Source organism: Schistocerca nitens, chromosome 6 (genome assembly GCF_023898315.1).
Source record: "Schistocerca nitens isolate TAMUIC-IGC-003100 chromosome 6, iqSchNite1.1, whole genome shotgun sequence".
Lineage (NCBI taxonomy): Eukaryota > Metazoa > Arthropoda > Insecta > Orthoptera > Acrididae > Schistocerca > Schistocerca nitens.
The window spans coordinates 122,620,824-122,636,840 of record NC_064619.1 but is presented as its reverse complement, the minus strand read 5'-3'; the positions used below and the strand labels follow the sequence as shown (position 1 = coordinate 122,636,840).

General features: G+C 40.8%; 1 protein-coding gene across 5 annotated transcripts in view; it reads left to right on the top strand.

The window, feature by feature from the left end:
- Nucleotides 1–16,017, top strand: part of LOC126263136 (pyruvate dehydrogenase phosphatase regulatory subunit, mitochondrial-like) — a 175,994-nt gene that overhangs the window by 68,177 nt on the left and 91,800 nt on the right. For all 5 annotated transcript variants that reach the window (XR_007546847.1, XM_049960162.1, XM_049960160.1 and 2 more), the window contains exons 7-9: nucleotides 5,332–5,602; nucleotides 11,644–11,768; nucleotides 11,878–12,074. Coding sequence is in view for 4 of the 5 variants with exons in the window: in XM_049960162.1 (XP_049816119.1) it covers nucleotides 5,332–5,602; nucleotides 11,644–11,768; nucleotides 11,878–12,074 (593 nt within the window). In the remaining variant the exon portion in view is untranslated. The remainder of the gene's footprint in view (nucleotides 1–5,331; nucleotides 5,603–11,643; nucleotides 11,769–11,877; nucleotides 12,075–16,017) is intronic.

The window sequence follows — 16,017 nt, the reverse complement described above, 5'->3', positions numbered from 1 at the left end:
CACCAGAGTGAACGGCTGCCGCCAAACTGTGACCGAGAGCAAAGTACACCACCACGTGGCATAACATGCAGCTAAATATAGTACAACTGATTTCAGTGGCTCCTTCACTAACCGAGTCATATGGATTCTTCCTTGTGCCGCCAGCTTTTCTGATCTGTGTGGATATGAGTTATCCTTAAAACACATTCTCCACTCCTGTAATTATCCCAGCCTCAACCTACTGTAACATTTCCTAGGCCATCTAGCACTTTGTAACATCCCCTCTGTGGAATGACAAACACTAACTTATAACGTAGTTGACCCCTTGAACTGTCTGGTACGGTAAATGGTTGATTACAGGGGTGCGTGGCAGGTTCTCTTTGTGACTTACCTACGCAGTGGCAGCATAGTCAGCCTCCGCACTTTCTCGACCTGTAATCTTACCTGCCCTTACCTGCAGTTCAGCCACTCGTACATTATTCAGCACCCTGTGGATTCTGGACTTAGCAAATATGTAGAACTGAGGTTATGGAGAGGAAAAATACATAGAACTAAGATTTTGGAGAGGAATTTCGGTGCTACTAAATAATGCAATGCAGCTCTGATAAAAGCAATTGTATTCTAGAGACATTTTTGCCTCAAAATCCTTTGATACAATTTATTACAAACAAATTGCAAAATCGTAGTTTACACACCAGAATCCAGCCAGATAGTGGTAAGATGGATATGCCCCTTTAAGTGGGTTCAAGATCATTGTCGGATACCGATTGCATTTGGTTGTTGTCCCAATCAGGCTCATTCCAATTGTGATCATATTAATATAATTCACTCAGCTGCCACATGGGTCTTTTAACACACAAGGCCAGGATCTTATGTTACCAGATACCACAGAACTCAGTCTTTACTTACACTTGATACCCCACATAAAAATAAGCATGATCATAACCAATTGGCAGAAAACCAAAAACAGAATTGCAACAGTAGTAGCGAGCACAGCAGCTGCCTTACTGTGTTCAATGACTGTCATGTTGTTGCACGCAATAAGCTCTGCTCAATTAACTAATTGCATCTATGCCTCAGTAATTGTCACATATTAATATAAACATTCATTCGCAGTCAAAATAACTTCACCAGCTACACAAACGTTACTTTGTCATGGTCTTATTCAGATTTAGCCAAAAAGCAAAGCTTAGTTTGTAATCTTGCGGGAGCACAACTGCCAGCCATTCGAACTGCTCCCCGGTTGAACAGCTAGTCCTCAACAATGGCATGCTGTGGGCCCTTCTCCCCCACTAAACCGCTTGTGAGATCAGCCACCATCTTCTCCTTTAACACAGACACATTTTACCATATACTTTCCCTGTTGCTTTCTGTGCATATACGCTTTTGATTTACACTCTTCTGCCAATTTTGCTCTGGCCCTCTGCTCCAATTTAAGTTTTTTCAAACAAACTACTTTTTTACCCTTCGGCAGCCTCTGGTCGGACCAGTCCACCTTCTCCATCCCCAAGGGGTGTCTGCCTGTGGATACTGCATCTTATTTCTGAGCTACCCTGGCTTTTCTGTGTCCTTCTGCCTCCATGTTCTTGCAAGTCACCATGCCAGCCTACCGCGCTCGACTCGGCTCTTATCGTAAACCTTCGGCACACCACCCCCACTCTGGCTGACGTCTGTGTGCTATCCCACTGCATTCTAATCAGTGCTCACTTAATTAAAAAGGCTAGAACTTTAGTGCCATTGCCCATACAACAACCAGGTTTCTTTCTGAAGCCACCTCATATTCTCAGCTATCGAATGAAGTTGTTAAAACTATTGCTTATCTGAAGTGTGGTCATTCTTGCACAGCACATTTCCACGTTTCACTACGGTAACACACTGTCCCCACACCCTCCACCCAACAGTTACCATCCCCTCTGTCCTATCATCTCATCCCCAGTCTCATCTCCCACTTTGTTTATTTGCAGCCCTCTGTAACACCTCTGCCTGTCTTTTCCCACTCCTCTCCTTTTTTCCCTACCTTCCTGCCCCACAACCTCCTGACACTGTACCTGTTGGCATCCTATTCCCTGCACACTCCACCAGACAGTGTTTTTCTCTCTCCCCACTTGTACACTACTATCCCTTCACTATTCCTTCCCTATCCCCTCCAGATTGCTGCTTGCATCCCACGTGATAGCTGCATTCCGGCCCAAGATCCTGGAGTTAGCCTGGTCTCCTGATACATATATGAAACTTAAATAACAGTTGTGACTGTGATGACATTGTGATTGCTAGTCCCTGCCTCTATACTGATATTGTCGATAAGGTCAGGCCTCTTTGTAGCTTTGAGGTGTATTTACTCAAGACAGCTTTTGGAGAAAGCATATTGACTGGGAAGCATTCATCATTTTTACTTCCCCTCTTGTTTTGCCATCTGCCTCCTTAAAATTCAGTTTTTCACTTCTGACTAATTACCATTAACATACATCAGTATAATCAGCATTTTCATAAAAGAGAAAGGCTGGCTCTTAGTCGTAAAGAATATAACACCAGATCTGATTTTGTGCTTAGTTTTATGTATGTAATTTATTTTATAATTTATTTCAATTATGCCTAGTTAGTATCTTTTGTTACAGGGTGAAATCAGTAATTGTTTTGCAACTTAAATTCTATTGTTGACATATAAACAAATATAAATTCTGTATATCCAAAAACAAAGATGATGTGACTTACCAAACGAAAGCGCTGGCAGGTCGATAGACACACAAACTTACCTTAGGGGGAAAAGAGGACGGGTATACACTCGCACACACACACACACACACACACACACACACACACACACACACACACACACACACACACACACACATATCCATCCACACATATACAGACACAAGCAGACATATTTAAAGACAAAGAGTTTGGGCAGAGATAAGGTAAGTCTTTCCGCTCCCGGGATTGGAATGACTCCTTACCCTCTCCCTTAAAACCCACATCCTTTCGTCTTTCCCTCTCCTTCCCTCTTTCCTGATGAGCCAACAGTTTGTTGCGAAAGCTTGAATTTTGTGTGTATGTTTGTGTTTGTTTGTGTGTCTATCGACCTGCCAGCACTTTCGTTTGGTAAGTCACATCATCTTTCTTTTTGGATATATTTTTCCCGCGTGGAATGTTTCCCTCTATTATATTAATATAAATTCTGTACTACTTACAAACATTTGGAGGAATAAGTAACAGTATTCTTAAAGGATATATTTGGATCTATTTGAAAACATTTTAGCAAAGCCAGCCCTTAATTAATTCCAAAGTGATTAAAAGTTTTATCAAAAGCATTGTTTTTTTAACAATATCTGTTAATTTCATCATTTTAACAAATAATTCAACCTAAACCTAGTAGTAGAAGAAACTGTTAAAAAGAACCAATTTTTTGATGCATTCAGTTAATTAATGAGTTAAGTTTTAATTGTAATTTCTGTAAATTTAACTTTGAACAGTGTGTAGATCCAGTGCCTATTATTGTAAGGATATATAAGGTCCCGATTTTTGGTCCCGAGACAGTCAGTCCATGGCCGAATTACAGATGAGAAACCTGTGTTGCCTAGAACAACAACAATGCTTCACCTTAACTCTGAAATAAGTGTTATACAATTAGGCCATGTGTTAAAACAATGACAGTGTCTGCTCCTTTCTGTTCTTCAAGAACTGTGAACTTTGTGGTTAAGTTTTTACTGCTCACAGATGTTCGATAGTAAACTATTGTAGCAGTATGTGGGAGTTTGGCTGCAAACTATTAATGAGGCTTATGGAAAGTTAAATCAATAGTGCACTGGCCATATATAACTATGTATTGTTAGGGGGTTGTGAACAGTGAAAGTAAACACAACTGTGCACCTCTCAGCTACATTATTTAAAGTAGTCAGTGCTGTACTTCCACACCCCATTTTTCAGCCAGTATCACAATACAGTACGTTGACACCGAGGACAACAAATGAAGAAATGAAGAAGGCAAACTGTCACACTCTGACCTGTCAAGAGACTCTTGAAATTCTCCACCCAGTTATGAAGGACAGAAATTTGCAGTCAAGACCTTCACAGAATCCACAGATCCTCTGTTTAGACCCTCCATTTGGTTCCAAATAAAGGATCTTGATTGACCCTGAGTACAATACTGCAAATTCTAAGCTCTGCTTACACTCGGTGAGTAAGGCCAGCAGTATTTACAATACCACCAGCCACTGTACGAACAGAGAAGGACCTCAGAAAACAAGCAACAGAAGTCATTGGATTTGGATGAACCACAACTTGCAGATGACTGCACTCTGACTCTCAATAGCCACATGCAGGGCTTCCTCCTCACCTTGGATGTGGCCCCAGCAGACATACTGAGGATACATTGGACTTCTTTCCAGCCCAGATGCCATTTCCCTAAGGGGCTCCATAACACACCTAGTGTTCAGGCGGGCGCTAAAGACTACACTGTTGGGCGCCCATAACACCATATCCATCCATAGTGTTCAGGTTCCTGATAACTAGGAAATCCCCCCCGCCCTCACCGTCTGCCTGCTTAGACCCTGGTGAAGGAGTGGCCACTCACAGGGTGAATGAGTGAGGCCAGATAGCCAAATCCCACATTCAACCTACACATCTAGTAATGTGTACAGGTTACAACCTTCACCCACTCTGAGGTGAGTGCATTCCCCACATTGGATCCTCTGGTAGGTGCCTCAGAAACAGAGCTCACGTACGAAACAAGCGATACTTGAAGTGCCGTATGTTACACGCTAGTTTCTCTGAAGGTACTACATGCTGAGATTGTTGCTTGCAGTTAGCTGACTGTGGCTAACAGCATATGCAGCTGTGAGTTACATGAATGAAAACAATTAAAAAATGAGCTTTGTTTTATTTCAGTCACAGATTTGAGCTATCTGACTTCTTAAAATCACAGACGCAAGTTACTGCACTGAGACTGTCAATGACAGTAGTTCACTGCATACTGACAGACAGCAAAATGTGGGTGTGGGAGGCTACATTACGTTATTCATAACTATGCAAAGGTGGCACTGCAAGCAGTGCTAAGCTACATTAAAAAATCTATTATCTACAAAGGATGAAAATTGATAAATAAAGAAAAAACCCTGTTGTCTATCAAACATGGATTTGCACTTCCTAACTTCTTAAAATCACAAACGTAAGCTACTACAATGAGACTGTCAGCAACACTAGTTCATTCTACTCTGGTAGACAAGGGGCATGAAAGTGAAGATAATTTCTGTGATCATCCATTCCAAAAGTTCTCAGATTTATAGTTCTTACTTAGTATTTTCTTTATGTTAAATATGCCATTAATTCTTCTTTGTTATCCTCTTATGGCAGTGGGCAAGAGAGCTGGGCCAGCGATGTAGCCCTAAGGTGCGTGTGCCTGCTGTCCCAGCAGAACACTTCTATGCAACAACTGCATCACCACAACTGTTGTTAGATCCATGGTTGCCATGTGTGAGGGATTATGATGCACATACATATGCTAGAGAGTGGGAAGGAGGTTTTATGGTCGGTGGTTTTGAAAAAGAAGCAAAACCTGCATTTGGGGGTGGAGGTATTCCTGAAGAATGGAGAAATCGCTTACCTCAAGACTGGGCCCATTTCAGTAAGTGAACTTTCTGTGCCTGGTGACTCCAGCTACTGTATTTCTTATAACTGTAAATTCAAATTGATTGTGATACTGGAAACTCCAAAGTGGACTACAAATAATGGAAGGAGGAAATGTAAACAGTCATTATGGAGCTGAGGCATTAAGCAATCAATACGCAAATAAACAAGGCTGACCACTTGATAATGGCCATGATAATAAATATGTTTTATGCAACTGGAACTGATGTTTAATCAAATTGATAGCAACAACTATAAGTGCCCTATGTCCAAAGTGAGCATCATGTTGAACAAAATAAGAAAAAAAAGAAAAAAATAGCATGACCAGGTGGAAGGATGTAATTGACCCCTTGATAATGGCCTAAGGGCCAAAACTGGTCATGAAAATACAATTTTTTTTATGAAATCGGTGTTGATATTTAATAAGATTGATAAAACAACTATGGATTACCTGTCTCTGAAATGAGAAGCACGTTGAACAAAGTAATGAGACTGAAACTGTTGCTAGGCTTTCAGACAATATTCTTCTTCAGAACTAACTAAGAAAAACACACACATAATATGAACAACAGCAACATCATTCCTGTTGGCTGCATGTAGTCCATCAGAAAATGTATCTCTCTCTCTCTCTCTCTCTCTCTCTCTCTCTTTTCTCCCTCCCTCCCTCCCCTCTCCTCACCCCCCTCACTCCTCCCTGTGTGTGTGTGTGTGTGTGTGTGTGTGTGTGTGTGTGTGTGTGTGTATTTAGGAGTTTGCCACTAGTTTCAGTCTTCTTTACACACCTGTCAGTCACTCAATGCCTCATTTATATTGTGAGTGGTTGCCTTTACTGCTTCCATTATTTTAGAATAGGGTGATATAGACATGTAAATCTCTTTTTGGGATACATGCAACTTTCAGAATCTGTTTTATTCATGGCATATGTATTCATGTTGTAATTTTTTGTCGCTAAAATGTAGGATTACACCGTTTAATTTATGTGTGGCAACATTTCATGCATGGACAGTTGTTAGATTGTGTGTTTTATCTTCAATATATTTCCAGATAGGAACTTTATAAGAATACCTTTTGCCTTACACTATATTTTTTTTTTGACTGTGTCTGATTTTATTACTCAATATTTTTTCTGGTAACTTAAATTTATCCTCTCTCTAATAAACGAAAAGCACTAATTTACTTTTGTTCTACGGTATGTAGAAGTATGGAAGATTCAGTTAACATTATTCTCTCTCTCTTTTTTGTACAGTCTTCGAGGGATTTAGCTTCCTCTCTGCAAAACTGGCTATTGTTTTGGCATGCATTCTTCCACCTCAGTACAGATGTTGCTAAATTACAAAAATTATTCAAGCACTGAAAAGAATTAATTCTTGTGATTATATAGGGATATCAAGTTAAATATTGAAGCACTGAGATCATTTGGTCTAGAGCTATGTTTGCAATCAGTTACTGGTCCAAAGTGTGCTGGTCTTTTTAGATCCTTAGGTAGCATGTGGATGGGCATCTGGTTTACTTTCGAAACAGACTCTCATAGACATTTTGTTTGATGGCTTTCATGTCTTGGGTGACTACTTTGTTTTTCTCAGAAGTAAACTGTCATATTTTTACAAATCTTTCTGCTTATTTTATTCAAATATTCTTTGGTAGTGATTTTTAGAACACTTCTTTAGTCTGCTACCTCCAGGGTTCTTGGAGGGAGGAAGGAAAAAGAGAAAAGGAGGTGGGGTCTATCTTTTTTCAGGCAATTTCTGTACATGTCCCAGGTATCAGAAGACACTTTTTTTTAGATGTGGTCATGCAAGATTATTCTCAATATGTCACAGACAACACATTAGTAAGACTATAAACATTTGAGAAGTATCCACATTAATGAGATATATTAACAGCATTTATAGGATCAGAGTGTGCAAAATTTATGTCTCTGTTTTCACTGCTACATTCAGTTTCCTTCATTAGTTACTGATGTCTTAGTGGATCAGAACTAATGACAGTCCAACATATTGTCTAATGAACAATAACTGCTTTATTGAATATTGCTTCAAATGTATGTACAAACTCATTGCTTTGTCAGAGCACATTGATTCAGTTTCCTGAAGAACCCACACTTTTCAGTTTTTTGTGCAGGAAAATTTGTTTCTTTATTCTGTTAATCCCAATTGGTTTGCTAATCTTGATGCATTTGTTTAGCTTCTAGTAATCACTGTATGGACGCCAGGAACCATCTTTCATTGTGACAAGGTGAATGGCACACACCCACAGGCTCTTTGAAGGATGCAGCACACAGGCGGCAAGCAGCTCATCATACTCGATCATGGTGATCTCAAGTTTGTGTGATGGTAGGCACCTTGGCTGGCAAATGGGTGGTCCAGGGGTATTTTTGATGTAGTGGACAGTTGAATGCCAGACCTCCCAAGGCATGCTGGGCAGGCATGTGAGAGCAGGAAATTGTGCCATTAGGTTGGCTTAGGTGACAGGATATGCCACCTGCGTCACATCCAAAAGAAAAGCAAAATGAGTGGTGCACTTTGTTGATGTCCTGGTGTTGCTGTCAATGAGGCACCAGCCTGCAATGTCAGGGAGAGGCAGTAGTGTCCGATGAAGTCTGCTCTAATAATGGGGTCAATGAAGTCAGTGATGGTGAGGGTCCAGGAGATGTCCCATTGTAGGCCAAGGTCAAGGACTCAGTGATGTATGCTGTATGCGTGGAGATCGTGGAGTTTTTTGCTGTCATCGGGAGCATGGCTGAGACAGTGCCACAGTCCTGCATGAGCTGCCACAGGAAAATAGATAACTTGGAGCCAATGTTGATCAGATGGTGGTAGCGTTGGGGGGCAGAGAGGCCAGTGTCTCTTGAACCAGGTGAGCAAGGGGATGGTGTCAGTAAGGGAGATGTTGGTGTGCCACACCACAGCTCTGTGTCGGAGCCAGGAGGCCAGCCAGCCAGGTGTTTTATAGGAAGCCATCAGGCTTCAGAGCTGGTGCAGGGATTGCACAAGTTTCAGGTCCCCAACCTGCTCGAGGAAAAGGAGCACCCAGATGTGCTGCATTTCGGAGAACGTGAGTTGTGTCACAAGGTGGTGCCATAGTGTCTCATAGCAGTTGGTGGCTGGGGACAGTGAAATGACACCATGGACCTCCATAGCATATGTTGGATCGAGCTAGCTGATTACCATAGTGAACTTGGTGGCATCCTGAGTGAAGCTGCAACTGGCAAAGATGGCATCCACCAAGGAAAACCATAGGCACGGATCTCATGAATTGAAAGGCAATAGGTAAGCTGCGCCACAGCCAGACGGAGCGATGGTGGTAGGCGGAGCAATGAGCATCAGTGGAATGATAATATAATATTAATTTTTGGTAATGCGGGTGCTAGGTTGAGATTCATTGGGAGAGTCCTTAGAAAATGTAGTCCATCAACAAAGGAGGTGGCTTCAAAACATTTGTTCGACCTATATTTGAGTATTGCTCATCAGTGTGGGATCCATACCAGGCCGGATTGACAGAGGAGATAGAGAGGATCCAAATAAGAGTGGCGCGTTTCATCACAGGGTTATTTGGTAAGCGTGATAGCATTACGGAGATGTTTAGCAAACTCAGGTGGCAGACTCTGTAGGAGAGGCACTCTGCATCGCGGTGTAGCTGTCCAGGTTTCGAGAGGGTGCATTTCTGGATGAGGTATCGAATATATTGCTTCCCCCTACTTATACCTCCCGAGGAGATCACGAATGTAAAATCAGAGATTCGAGCGTGCACGGAGGCTTTCAGGCAGTCGTTCTTTCCGTGAACCATACGTGGCTGGAACAGGAAAGGGAGGTAATGACAGTGGCATGTAAAGTGCCCTCCGCCACACACCATTGGGTGGCTTGCGGAGTATAAATGTAGATGTAGATGTAGATTGTGTTGAGGTAGGGAGGGATGGTGGCAAAGGCAGCAGAAGCATGGGCTGCTGCAAGCATTGGCGTGGAGTCAGGAACTGATGGGTGGGCTGCCGGTGGTCTCGTCGCCGCGACTTGCGTGTGCAGGTGATCATTGCTGTGTCCCAGTTCCACAAGGCACACAGTCGCTTTGGCGATGACAACGTGTGAAGCCAAAGCAGCAGCTGTGTGCAGTGAGGCATGGCTAGGTTGCACAGAGGACAGCAAAACGTGCAAGACAAATAGCTCGTGATTTGAAATATGCAAAAAAACTGGAGTGTACACATGCACAGGAGTCTAAATGGGTGGGAATGGAACAAGGAGGCCAACACCATGCTGAAATAAGAAATTAATTTGATGGAGTCTTTTATTGGATCATCAATGTAGGAATGCTTCCTTACCTAATTTGTGAATTGATTACCAAATGGTAGAACAAAGTGTGGTAGGTGCCGCACAAAGAAGGATGTTCACACTTGGTCAAGGAACACATCTAATTACTGATTACGTGACTACAAAGAAACACACAAAATAGTCTCAAAATTGATAAACTCTGAACAAAGTCACTTGCTGGCATTGGGTGGTGCTGGAAAAATGAGCGGCATGGTAAAAAAGCAAATGCCAAGCAAGGTGGCAATCTCATCCCAAGTTTCACCAGTGCAATGATATTCCAATATGCAGTGTGGAATTAATAGTCTTTGGCAGAAGACACGACATGAAACACCATTTAAAAGCCCAGCTGTGCAGCATGGTAGAGACAGCATGGCATGGGTGTCTATGAAAACTGCACGGTATATGTTGTCATGTGGCATGTCCGTAGCAGTGCTTGGACATAACAGGAACTGATGTTGACACTGCGAGTAGAAGGAGGTGACTGATCAAGGCAAGGTCACCCGAACTCTTGCTATGGACCGAGCTATTGTTCTGTACCAGTAACCAGTGACCGTAGTGTGCAGGTTTCTGGTCACACAGTAGGCTCAACAGCTTGGGACAGAACTAACATATGAAGGGAGAAACTCACTGCCTTAGCAGGTGGCCATTGTGAGCTAGGGGCATACGGAACTGCTGGAACAGCTGTGCGGCGAAAGGGTGCCACAGTCTTTAAATTTTGATGTATTGTTCTTGTCATTGCTATACACCTGTTTAAACACAAAAGTGGCTGTGTCTTTCCAGTCCCATTGTGAATTTTTGTATGCGCATCTGCTTCCTTCCAGTGTACCAAAAATCTCCATTTTATGTCTCAATAAATAATCATTAATTGCTACAGTGTTAAATTTACATTTTTTGTAAAACCAGTACTCTTCTTGGAATTTTTTAGTTTCCTTTTGCTTGCTTATGTCAGAAGCATTGCCACTTTCCCTCCTTCTCCATGTCTATTTAAATAGTTTAAACTCATTTTCCCCAAAACAATTTAATTAACACATTTGCTGAAACATTTTATATGAATAACTAGCCAACACAAACATTCTGTAAATTTATCAGTTTTTTGTTGATATCACAAATGTAGTCTTTGTGTATCCATCTTCCATCACAGACAGACCCAATGAAGAAGAATGCTAGATGTATTTGGCTATTGGACTGAGTCTTTCATCAGATGTAAAAAACTCAGACACCTTAACAAACACACACACACACACACACACACACACACACACACACACACACACAGAGTCACTGTTGTCTCCATGTACTCAGGCCCAACTGTGACTGCTTGGCAGTCTCTGTCTCCGAAATATCACTCATATGTGTAATAAGTGCTGTTACAGTAAAAACAGTCCAAAATATTTGTACTCTACAACTTTTTTGATTTGAAATCTAAGTGAACCTGAGCTGTAGGTGTCATACGTCATGTATTCAGAACTGATCTTCAGCCCTTCATGACATTATGTAAAAATCTGTTTGTAAAACACAAACACGACACACCTCACCTACATGCCTACTCATCGTTTATAGACTTAACTGTAAATCCCTTCAATACTCATGTAGTTTATCCCCAAAGGAGCAATCATGTCAGATAGCAAGAAATATATGATACTGAACTAGCTCACATGAGATATATGACCATTTTACCAAGAGAATTAATGACTCAAGAATTTTGAGAACAGTACTCTTTTTCTTACCATGCTGGCAGAACCACTGTGGGAGAAAGCGGTACACAGGTTACCTGTACTTAATGACATGGCAACGCCAGTCCTTACTAATTCACCAGATAATTTTACTCCTGATGGAAAATGGATTCTGGGAGAAACACCTGAGGTAAGTGAAGCACAAGTTTGTTTTGGCATGACTAATCTTTGCCAGTAGCCTTTGTAAGAAGGTATTTCGATAAACTGAAAGACTGTGACTGCCCATTCTTCCTATTTAGGTAGACAACTACTTTGTAGCAGTTGGGATGAATGGTAATTCATTGCAAGGTGCTGGAGGGATTGGGAAAGCAGTGGCTGAGTGGATCATTGAAGGTGAACCAACAACAGAACTGCTTCCATTCAGTGTCCAGCGTTTTATAGATTTACATAACAATAGACAGTATTTACAAGAAAGAGCAAGAGAAATTGTTGGAAGGTAGGTGTGGATCACATCTGGTTTGAGTGGTAAATATTTTTGTAATGTTTGACCTTATCTAAGAAACTTTGCTTGGATAAATTTCAGCCATACTTCTGGTGCTACATCCTATACACAAAAAAAAAAAAAAGCTGACTGTTTGGCTTAAGTTACGCAGTGTAGGAGAGAGAGCTTATGACAGAAAAGTTACGTAGCCAAAAATTTACTTTTCTGCACATATATTAATAGAATTACATCTGTCAGACAGTGATCTATACATGTAAAGTATTGCTAGAGGTAATTTAAACTAGTTGCACTTATATCTTCAGCTGTACACATCCATGTTGCTCCCATATTATCATCAGCTACACATCTTCCATTACATCACAATCTTAGTCATTTCTTACCTCTTGGGACCCACTGAAGAACTTGTGCATCATCTTCCATTTGTTCCCCTTGCTACACATCCCAGCCACCCATGTGTTGTTTTCACTGCAGTCACATCCTACACTATAGTTTGCTTCCTGAGCCATAAGTTTCTTCTCCTGGCTGTCTCCAGCGCACACTGAACTCCCTCAGTTATTGAATAGTTTTCACATCAAAAGTCCATGTCTCTGTGCCATGAGTCATAACTGGTAATACACACTGATTTTAAAATGTCCATTTCATAATGACATATGCTTTATTTTGAAAATTCTGTTTCAGTACCAAAGGCACTTGATGTCAATATCACTCATTCTCTTATGCCTTCCCTGTCCATGCAGTTGTTATCTTCAACCCATTAACTGGTCCATAACTTGACTAATTTATATTCAGAAGTAACCATATTGGCATTTGCTGCATCAAAAGCCTTCTCAAAATTTGTGGTTCCCAGGCCAAGTAGTAATTCATATTCCATTAATTTCACTAAAACTGGTCCATTCTAAAGCCAGCGTGTTCCTTTACTTTGTTAAAATAAATTGGTTTTTTCCTTTGTGACTGGTAACAGTTTTAGTTAATATTTTCTGCATTACAGACAGGAGCCTGATATATTCTGTGTTGTCTGTCTCTTTTCTTGTAAAGTAAAACAATAACACTGTTATTGCAGTTTTGTCTCCATTTACCGGCAGTGCATAAATACTTGTGTAAGTTCCTTTTGTATTCATTTGCCTCCAGCTTTAAAAATTTGTGTTAAAATTTCAGCATCTCTAGGCATCTTCCCACCCTCTGTACCTTTATCGGCTACATATACTTACTTTTGTCTGGTATTACCTCTAGAATGATATTATTTTCATTGTTAACTATCTGTGTTTGTGAATCATCACCAGAACTATCAGCCTCTTAAAGAAAACTTGGAATGATTTCACAATCTTCTTTCTGTTGTTAGCTACTGTGCCATCTGCCATATTAACTGATAAAAAGTGATGTCTACCTGTCTTTAGCTTCTGTTTGATTTTCATGATATTTTTATTGTTTTCAATAATTTATCTTATCAAATGTTCATTGTATGTTCTCATATCTTCTTGAAGACAGTTCCAAATTCAGCTCATTCTGCCACATTCCTGTTATCATTTGATTCACACTCGTGCTTACTTATCTTATTTCATTTGAGGTTTTCCTTTCCTTTGTTTTAATCACACCTGAAACATCATGTGGCTAAATACCTTTATTAAATAAATTCCCTGCTGTCTTCATCCATGCAGTCTTCATTTTCCACATCTCTGAAGGTTCTCATTCTTGAAAGAATCTACAAATCACAAGGAATGAGTGAACAAGATGCTGAATTCGTTGCTTAATTAAAGTTAGGGGAGGAGCTACTTCAATGAGAAGTAGCAGCTGCAAGGTTTTTAAAGCTGACAACTCTGTACCGCATCCAATTCTATCATTGGCACAGGATGACATGACAAGTGGTCAGCATGTTGCTGTTCTCTGGGCATTATTGTGGAGTTAATAGATTCTTAATTCTCAGTTTCTTATTTGCCGTCTGATGAGATAATTAAAGTTTTTAATTGATGGATGTGTATCCACATGTGATAGATATATATATTATATCTAATGACAACATTTAGACATGGCCTCATTGAGGATGGCCATATAGAAACTGTTGTCAGTGACATGTGCCAGTTGTAGCAACAATGATTGCTGAAGTTCAAATAGCAACTACAAGAAGCAAAAAGATCTACATGTCCAGTAAACAGTAAGTAAAGTTCTGACAGAATGTAAATCATTTAGGGGAGATGTAGGCCATTCGCCAAGTAGCAGAAGCATTGAATCATCAACATGCACGTACAAGAGAGAATGTAAACGTTGCTAGCTCTCAGGTAAATCCTCTGATAAGCTAGAGTAGAAACACACACTCTCTCACACACACACACACACACACACACACACACACACACACACACACACACACACACACACACACACACACACACACAGATTTCTTCCGAAAGCTGACAGAGTTTTCATGCTCTTTTGGCTTGCCTATCAATTACACAATGCTTCTCCTACCCAGTGAGTCATTTCCTTTATGCTTAAATTATTTACATGTTCAGTAAGCTAGCTAAAGAGGCAGTTAGGTCACATTTCAAAGAGGAAGTCAAAACATTTGCCTCTGTGCAGAAGCAAATAGAGGAAGTAAGGCTCAAGCTTAAAAGCACTGGATAGAAACGTACAGTCAGCAAAATGAAACTGTTTGCACGTCTTGATAAGCTCAGTGACCTTCAGTTGTGTGCATTTCGCACCAGTGGTAACACAACACACACTGGCAAAGGCAGTAGCACCACAAGCAGTATACGTTTAACAATGTGTTTGTTCCTTCTTATTGTAACAATTTTACTTGCAGACCTTTTTGGTTTTCTGTGGCTGCATATAATAACCACATATTTTTTATGTGTTCATTATAACATTACTTTTATATGGTTGAAATACTGAGATATCAGTGTGGATATGTAAATGAGGCTCAGGAATTCCACAGAAGTAATTAGGGTTCCCGTTCCCTTGATGCAATACTTTTTTTAACATTTTATTTTTTGTTGTTGTGTGGCAAGCATTATGTGAATATAGCCGAACTGTGCTGAATATGAAAACACTCTGTGCCACAGTTGGCTATATGAAAAACGGTAATTTCCTGCCAAAATGTCTGAGTGTATGTAGGCCCTGAGATGTAGCATCTTGAAACACATCCACTATGATGGTTTTCATGTGCATGAAGCAGCAGCCAGGTGTGTCAACCTCTTTGTGCCCAGAAGTGGATAAAATGATGGCACAAAACAGAGGCAAATGACTAGCTTTGAGGCCTAGGCTTAGGAAAAGTGTCAACACCTCATCAGCACAATGTGTTATTGATACCTGTATGTAACATCCATTTTTAAATGCCATTTAACTGATGAAGAGACCCTCTCTGATGACCACAAACTTTATAGGCTTGTATTCACCAAATTGAATGTAGACCATGACTGGCACCATGTCATCATTTCAGATAAGTCAATATTTAGCTTAGTGGATGAGGGTCTGGTGATGGTCCACAGATAGCATGTATGGTACAGCATTTGCGTGTTGGCCACACCACAGACTCATGCTGGGGATAGATGTCATAAAATGGGATAGGAATACTTTATCAAATATATGGTCATCTCTCCAAAGATCAGTATGCGCACATCATGAAACATATTATGGTGGAAAGTGTGAGGATGTATTATCCCAATGGAGTGATCCAGAACCCGCAGGATCATTCACTTGCTCACTCAAGTCGAGCTGTTCAGCATTGGCTTTCACAACAGGACGATGATCTGACTGACTGGTCTGTTCAAGTGCTGGACTTGAATCCCACTGAAAATGTGTGGGACACAATGAAGTATCATATGAACTTACACTGCTGGCACAGCCCAAAGCACATCTGACCAATTGTGGGACCTAGTTTTGAATACATGGGAGAGTATCACCGACAGTTAGACATATTTCCAAAGGCTGACTACATCCCTGC